The sequence below is a fragment of the Culicoides brevitarsis genome, chromosome 3 (genome assembly GCF_036172545.1).
Source record: "Culicoides brevitarsis isolate CSIRO-B50_1 chromosome 3, AGI_CSIRO_Cbre_v1, whole genome shotgun sequence".
Lineage (NCBI taxonomy): Eukaryota > Metazoa > Arthropoda > Insecta > Diptera > Ceratopogonidae > Culicoides > Culicoides brevitarsis.
The window spans coordinates 29755279-29762578 of NC_087087.1; the positions used below are offsets into that span (position 1 = coordinate 29755279).

The 7300-nt window shown below is 30.6% G+C and overlaps 4 protein-coding genes across 4 annotated transcripts; 2 read left to right on the forward strand and 2 right to left on the reverse strand.

Annotated features, from left to right (window-relative positions):
• Window positions 1–335: 335 nt before the first annotated feature.
• On the reverse strand, window positions 336–1149 carry LOC134833229 (exosome complex component CSL4). Its single transcript, XM_063847482.1, has 2 exons — window positions 922–1149; window positions 336–863 (listed from the first exon to the last, which is right to left on the reverse strand). Exons 1-2 carry the CDS (start codon window positions 1078–1080, stop codon window positions 381–383), a joined length of 642 nt encoding a protein of 213 aa, XP_063703552.1. The 5' UTR covers window positions 1081–1149; the 3' UTR covers window positions 336–380.
• Window positions 1150–1200: 51 nt separating this feature from the next.
• Window positions 1201–2320, forward strand: LOC134833228 (uncharacterized). Its single transcript, XM_063847480.1, has 2 exons — window positions 1201–1378; window positions 1444–2320. Exons 1-2 carry the CDS (start codon window positions 1262–1264, stop codon window positions 2239–2241), a joined length of 915 nt encoding a protein of 304 aa, XP_063703550.1. The 5' UTR covers window positions 1201–1261; the 3' UTR covers window positions 2242–2320.
• A 1673-nt stretch (window positions 2321–3993) lies between these two features.
• LOC134835482 (synaptobrevin-1-like) lies at window positions 3994–4305 on the reverse strand. The gene has a single exon (XM_063850361.1). It carries the CDS (start codon window positions 4303–4305, stop codon window positions 3994–3996), a length of 312 nt encoding a protein of 103 aa, XP_063706431.1.
• Window position 4306: 1 nt separating this feature from the next.
• LOC134835484 (leucine-rich repeat-containing protein 15-like) lies at window positions 4307–6560 on the forward strand. Its single transcript, XM_063850362.1, has one exon. It carries the CDS (start codon window positions 4866–4868, stop codon window positions 6558–6560), a length of 1695 nt encoding a protein of 564 aa, XP_063706432.1. The 5' UTR covers window positions 4307–4865.
• Window positions 6561–7300: the final 740 nt, after the last annotated feature.

Sequence of the window (7300 nt, forward strand, 5' to 3'; positions counted from 1 at the left end):
CTGTGTCAAAAACTGTGTCAAAGCAATTTTTGTCAAATCTTGCGCCAAATGGATAAAAATTTATCAGAGGGCTCTAATTTATCATTTTTAATCATTTTGCAACTCAAAACTGCCAAAAAATAGAAACTGAAAAAAAAAAATTTTCTTTGACATAGTTTTGTTTTGAAAACTAAATCAAGAGCAAAACTGTGTCAAAAACTATGTCAAAAACTGTGTCAAAGCAATTTTTGTCAAATCTTGCTCTAAATAGATAAAAATTTGTCAAAGGGCTCTAATTTATCATTTTTAATCATTTTATAACTCAAAACTTTGACATTTGACTTTGAGCTTTTTCTCAAAATTAAGCAAAAATCAAAAAATTTTTCTTGTATAAAAATAATTTATTCCTCCATCTTTTCGTCTTTAACTTCAGTCTTCAGCAGCGTTTGCAGCTGATTTTCCGTCATAAGTCGCGCCACTTTGCGCGGTTCCTTCGCCAACGTCACCGGGCACTGCATCTCCGTCCATCCAATTGGCGTCATGGGCACATCTTGTCCTCGATACGTCGCCACAACAACTCCCAACTCGTTTTCCGCCGTCGTCAATTGATACGTATGGAGCTCCGTTTGTGGCAAAACTTTCGCTAAAATTATATCTCCCGGTCTGAAACACTTGTAAATTTCAACGCGATCCTTGTCTGTCGCCCTCACATCTTCTTTTCGCAAAATTCCACGCAAATGCCGCGTTAACACGACATCTCCGATGCCAATTATGAGACATTTGGCAAATCTTTGGTTCACAACTTGCACGCGACAGGTAACGACGTCACCCGGAATTGGTAGAATTGTCTTCGCTTTTGGCGAAATGACGTCGATGTAAGTGATCTACGGAGAAAAAATCGGTAAATTTGACGAAAAATCATAAAAAATTATCAAAAATTACCTTTTCTGACTTGCGAAACTTTAAAACACCCGCCAAGTTGGAGTAAATATATCCGCCGCGTTCGTAAGTGCCTTCCCCAGATATCGTTTCCTCCGTCAATGGACAAATTCGTTGCCCAGGAATACAAATAAGTTCTTCCATTTGTGTGTTAGCGACCATTTCCTTGTCAAAATAATTAAATTTTACTCGAATTTCGTTTCACGAGGAAATGTTTACGTCTTTTCTGATTGGTTTTGGACTTTTTTGAACGCCTCATTGTTATTTTTGAGACGAATGAAAGTGATAAAACGTCACAAACATTCAAAATTCTCAAAAAAATCATCGGAAATTGGCAAGAAAAATGAGTTCTCCGAAGGAAAATGGCTCAAAACGCAAAACAAAAGGCGAAAATTCGTCCCAAGAAACGTCCCGAGGTCAAGAGGAAAATGAAGAACGTCGATTATCCTCACGAGTGAAGGTAAAATTTTGATTTTTTATTCGAAAAAATTTTTTGTTTATAAAATTTTTTAATTTTTTCAACAGAAACCGAAGTTAGTTTACGATCCATCGGACAAACATGCTCCTTATCGCAAAATAAATCTCGAGGATATCACAAAATCCCCTTCGAAACATCGTCCTGGCGATACGGAAAATGCCGCTTCCACTCGAAAAAGCTCCCAAAAGGCATTTTGTGCATTTTGCAGCGAACGAGCCGACATGGAACCCTCCACGACGTGCATTTCCTGCAACGACACGTACCACAATTTGTGTCACGACCCCAAAATCGGGAAAGGCGTTCGTCGTGCCAACTGGCATTGTTACAAATGTCGCCAACGCGAACTCGAAATCAAGCTCGAACGCAAATCCGCAACTAGTTCAAGAGCTCCTTCACGTTCCGCCTCGTCTACGAACGAAAAAGACCTCCAATCGGAAGAAGATAACGACTTTACGGGCTTCAATGACACCGACCTCGATGATCAACCGAAAAAAGCAAAGACTCAGGTGAAGGAAGAAGGCCCCAAAATCACGGAAAATCTCCAAATTAACGTTGAAAAAGCGAAAAAATTGTTTAAAACGCCACAAAATAATGCGCCAAACAGCGACACAATTCCAGATGTGAGTGCCTGGACTTACAACCAGATTCACGATTACTTTGCGAAAGTATTTCCCAAGGAGGCGTTCATTTTTAAGGATCAAGAAATCGATGGGACGTCTTTGTTGCTGATGACACGATCGGATATGTTCAAGTTTAACTTGAAATTGGGACCTGCACTTAATATTTATCGACATATCGTGATGTTACAGACGCGCAGTTATGATCCCCGTAAAACTTGGATGTAAAAAAATATTTTTGAAAATATTTTTAAAATTATTTTTTTCCTTTTTTTCTTTTAAAATAATAAAATTAATGAATATTTAAGGCTACAAAGTACGGATTTTACTCAATTTTCATTCAAATTTGTAATATTTCTCAAAAAAGTCATGAAAATATTTAAAAAATACTTTGAAAAATTTCAAGCCAGAATATTTATTGGATTTTTCGACATTTGCGAAAATTTTTTGAACATTTGCGAAAAATTTAAAAAAAAATTTTAATTATGATTTTAATGGAAAAATTGATTCTTAAAAAAAATTAATTTTCAAAATTCTTTAAAAAAAATTAATTTTTAAAATTCTTTAAAAAAAATTAATTTTTAAAATTCTTTAAAAAAAATAATTTTTTAAATTCTTTAAAAATAAATAATTTTTAAAATTCTTTAAAAAATTAATTTTTAAAATTCTTTTAAAAAAATAATTTTTAAAATTCTTTAAAAAAATTAATTTTTAAAATTCTTTAAAAAAATTAATTTTTAAAATTCTTTAAAAAAAAATAATTTTTTAAATTCTTTAAAAAAATTATTTTTAAAAATTCTTTTAAAAATTAATTTTTAAAATTCTTTAAAAAACAATTTTTCAAATTCTTTTAAAATTTAATTTTTCTCCCAGATGTCAAATATTTTTATTTAAAAATTTTAATTTTTCTTCACTCCAATTTATTTTTCCTTAAAAATCAAATTTCTTTCCAAATTCGCTAAATTTATTTTGCAAAAAAAAAAATTATTTATTTAATTTAATTTTTGTTCCTGAAAAGTCTTAGAAATCCTCTAAAAAATTAAATTAAAAATTTGCTCTAAAATAATTAATTTAATTCCAAAAAAAAATAAGAATTTCATGAAAAATCGGTAAAATTTGGCTTTTTGTGAAATTTAATTTTTCTCCCAATGTCAAATATTTTTATTTTTTCAAAAATTTTAATTTTTCTTCAAATTAAGGCGCATATTTTTCAAAAAAAATTTCTTTACAAATTTTTATTTTTCTCTTCTAAAATAATTTTTTTCATTTAAAACTTCAAATTTTAACCTGAAAAATTATTTTTTTTTAAAAGTCAAGATTTTATAATCAAAATCCCAATTTTATCCCTCAGAACTTATTTTTTGGTTCAAAAATGAACTTTTTTTCATTTAAATGAAATTTTCATAAAAATGAACTGAAACATGAAATTTTGTTACTCAAAGGACTCAAAAAAAAAAAAAAAATTTTTTTTCAAAAATTCAGTCAAAAGTCTTCTAAAGACTCAAAAATTTTGTTTTTTCTCTTTTAAAAATTAATTTTTGCACATCAGAAATTTAATTTCGTTTTTCGAAAGTCAAATTTTGAATTCTAGAATTTCAGTATTTTTTTCAAAAATCTAATATTTGTTGCTAAAGAGCACAAGAGTTGAAAAAAATTGATTTTTGTTCCAAAAGTTACTCGAAAAATTCATTTTTTTCATTCAAGAATTTAATTTTTGATTAAAAATAGAAATTTTCTTTCCAAAAATATAAAATTTTGTTCAAAAACCACATTTTTTCTTCAAAAATTTAATTTTTTCCTTCAAAAGACTCAAAAATCTAAATTCTTATATTAAAAAATTTAATTTTGTTCCTAAAAATTTTAATTTTAAGAAAAATTCGAAGAAAATTTAAAATTTTTTGGATAATTGCTTTAAAAAAAAAGCCAATTTCTATTGAAAATTTACAATTTTTCGACAAAAAATGAACAAAAAAATCCAATTTAATGCCATTTAATGAGCGACATGACAACAATAAGCACCAAAACCGCTACCGCCACACAAATAATTATCGTCATCTTCCGATTCCGCCACCAATTTTGCCGTCTTACGACCGCTGCGTCTTTCCGAAACACCAAAACTGTCGTTTCCAGTGCCTCTGCTCTGTTTGTCAGCTCATTTATCTTGCCGCCACGCTCCGCAGCTCTCTCTATCGTGTCTGCCATGGCCTTTTTTACTTGATTTACTTGCGATGTCACCTTTTGGACATGAGCTTCGTACCGCAAATCGGCACTTGTGCGCTTCGAACGAGGCATTTTACCCCGAGAAATGCTGGAAATCGACTAAAAACCCGGAGAAACATGAGAAATTTATCAAAAATTATCGAAATTTATCACAAAAGCAGTTACGGGATGTCCGTTGCGTGATTCATGGCACGTTTGAAGGATAACAGCTGTTATCGATCCGTAGTTTGTGAGGGAATTTTCGCGTTTTGGGATGGAAAAGTTGCTGTTCGAGTGACTTTTGGATGCATTTACGCGTGATTCGGCTGATAATTCTGCGAAAAATCAATCAAAATAATCATTGACACACTAACGATGTACAGTGAAGTTCAAAGCTTTGCCGATAAAGATGAGAGATGCGACGACTTTGACCTGATTTGGCGTGAAACGAGCTTAAGTGACCCCAAAATGGACCAAAAAATGGATTTTCAGCGCTAATTAAAGCGATTTTCAGTCCCGCTTGGATCAAAAAGAGGCGAAAAATCCAAAATTTTGCCAATTATCGACCAAATTCGAGCGAATTCTCAAATTCTCGCAACTCTCGAGAACAAAACTCTCCGGTATCATTTATAAAATCAATCAAAATATTAATTATGCTAATCAGTTATCGTTCAGTTCTCGCTTCAATCGCATCTCACATCACAAAAATGGACCTCCGAACGATATTTTTCGTTTTTTGGGCTTTAATTTTCGCCTCGGTGTCAGGTCGGGACATTTCCTGCGGCTCTTCGTCACATTTTACGATCGGATTTATGGACTCCAAGGAAATTATTTGTGCCACAACGCACATCACGCTTGCCGAAAACGACACTTTACGCTACACGGATGCTCGGGATCGCGATTTTAACGTCTTGGAGTACTACGGATGTCAGCTAAACACCTTTCCCGCGGAGGTTTTTGAACAATTTTCGCACTTGCGGAAGGTAAAGATGCCTGGAAATGACCTGAAAAGCATAAAAAATGGCAGTTTTGAGAAGGCGACGTCACTTCGGGAGCTGCATTTGAACAGAAATAAGCTGGAAAGTGTTGGAAGAGAGACTTTTCGGGGAGCCGCGTCACTTGTGACACTAAATCTGGAACATAATTCGATAAAAAATGTCGATTTTTTGGCATTTGACACGCTTGTTAGTTTGGAAAACTTGAATTTAGCGTATAATTTGGTCACAGAAGTGCCTGTGGGACTCTTTGCGTCACTCACAAACCTCAAGGAACTTCATTTTTACAGCAATAAACTCACCTTTGTTCATCCAAAGGCCTTTTGGCACAACAAAAAGTTGGAAATTCTCGATTTGGAAGGAAATTTTTTGGTTACCCTTGACTTGCACATCAATTCGAGACACTTATCGCTGCTAGATGTGACAAATAATGACCTTACAAGTCTAAAAATCGATGGAAATGTTAAAAATTCGACGTCAATTCGGAAGATTTTAGCTTCGAACAATCATATTCGCGTCATAAATGTTGAAAAAAACCTTCAAACGGAGATAATCGACCTTTCGAGGAACAAATTGGAAGGATTTTCGGACATTTCGTTACCTTGGAAGACGTTGAAAAGTCTCTCATTGGCATTTAATCCGGTAAAAACCCTTCCTCACGATGAAAAATACGGAAATTTACAACATTTGGACGTGAGTTTTTCATTAATTGACATGAAATCTACCGGATTTGGCAGTTTTTCGGGGTTAAAAGTGCTTTATATCAAAGGATTAAAGTTAAATTCCTTACCTTTAAAGGCGATTTCTGGCTTAGATAATCTTCAAGTGCTGAATTTGCATGAAAATGACCTCCGAAGCTTCGATTATCAATGGCTTTTGGTGCAATTACCGAATTTATCGCAAATTTCCTTCGACACGGAGAACTTTACATGCGATTTTGTGACAAATTTGATGGATTATTTGCGGAATTCGAGCATCACTGTCGTTCGAGATGACCAATTTCCACTTGAAATTGATGATTTTCTTGTTTCATCGCCTATTGTTCTCAAAGTTGGCAGAAATTGTCGAAATCAAAGTTTGACAACGACAACTCCGATTTATGAAACTACTTTATTATATGAAATTTCAACCAAAGAGACTCCAAAAGCAAGTTTAAAGGCAACTTCTGAAGAAATTCCAGTAAAAACGCACAAAAATCCTATTTCTCGATATTATAATGCGAAAATTTTACTGAGTTTGATATCAATATTGATCGTAGTTGTGGTCGTTACTGCCTTAATTGTCACTGCCAAGTACAATATTGGTCCTACTTACGGAAAATTTAGGAATTCCTTACAACAAATTAACATATAGAATATATATTATACAAAAAATATATAATTTAATAATAATATATTATTAATAATAATATTAATAATAATTAAAATTAATTAATTATATATTTTTTAAATTTAATTAATTAATTAATAATAATAATAATATTATTAAAATTAATTAATTAAAATTAATTATTAATAATTAAATTTTTTAATAATTATTATAAATATTAATAATATATATTATATTATATATTATATATATTTTATATATGTTTGTATAATATATATATTAAATTTATAAGAAAATTGAAGCTTTTTCGCATTTTTTTATATAAAAAATAATAAAAAAAAATTAAATTTAAATTTTTTAGTTCACATATTCATTCTTTTTAAATATAATAATAATGTATAATGTTTAATAATAATAATAATTTAATAAATTAGTAAAATATATATTATATTAATTATATATAATGACAAGTTTTTCTCATTTTTAATTATATATTATATAATATATGACATTTTTTTTTAATTAATTAATAAAAATAATAAACTATAAAAAAACATAACAAATAAAACAAAAAACCAACAAGTGTATTAATTATAAAATTTTGACTTTTTACACACAATGTCTTGTGATGATCCTTAATTTTATTGAAAAATAAATTTACATTTTTTATCGTTTTATTAATGTTACTATTATTACAACTATTAGTAGAAGTATAACTTGAAGGATTCATATTTCTATTAAATTTATTAACTGGCCATTTTTTA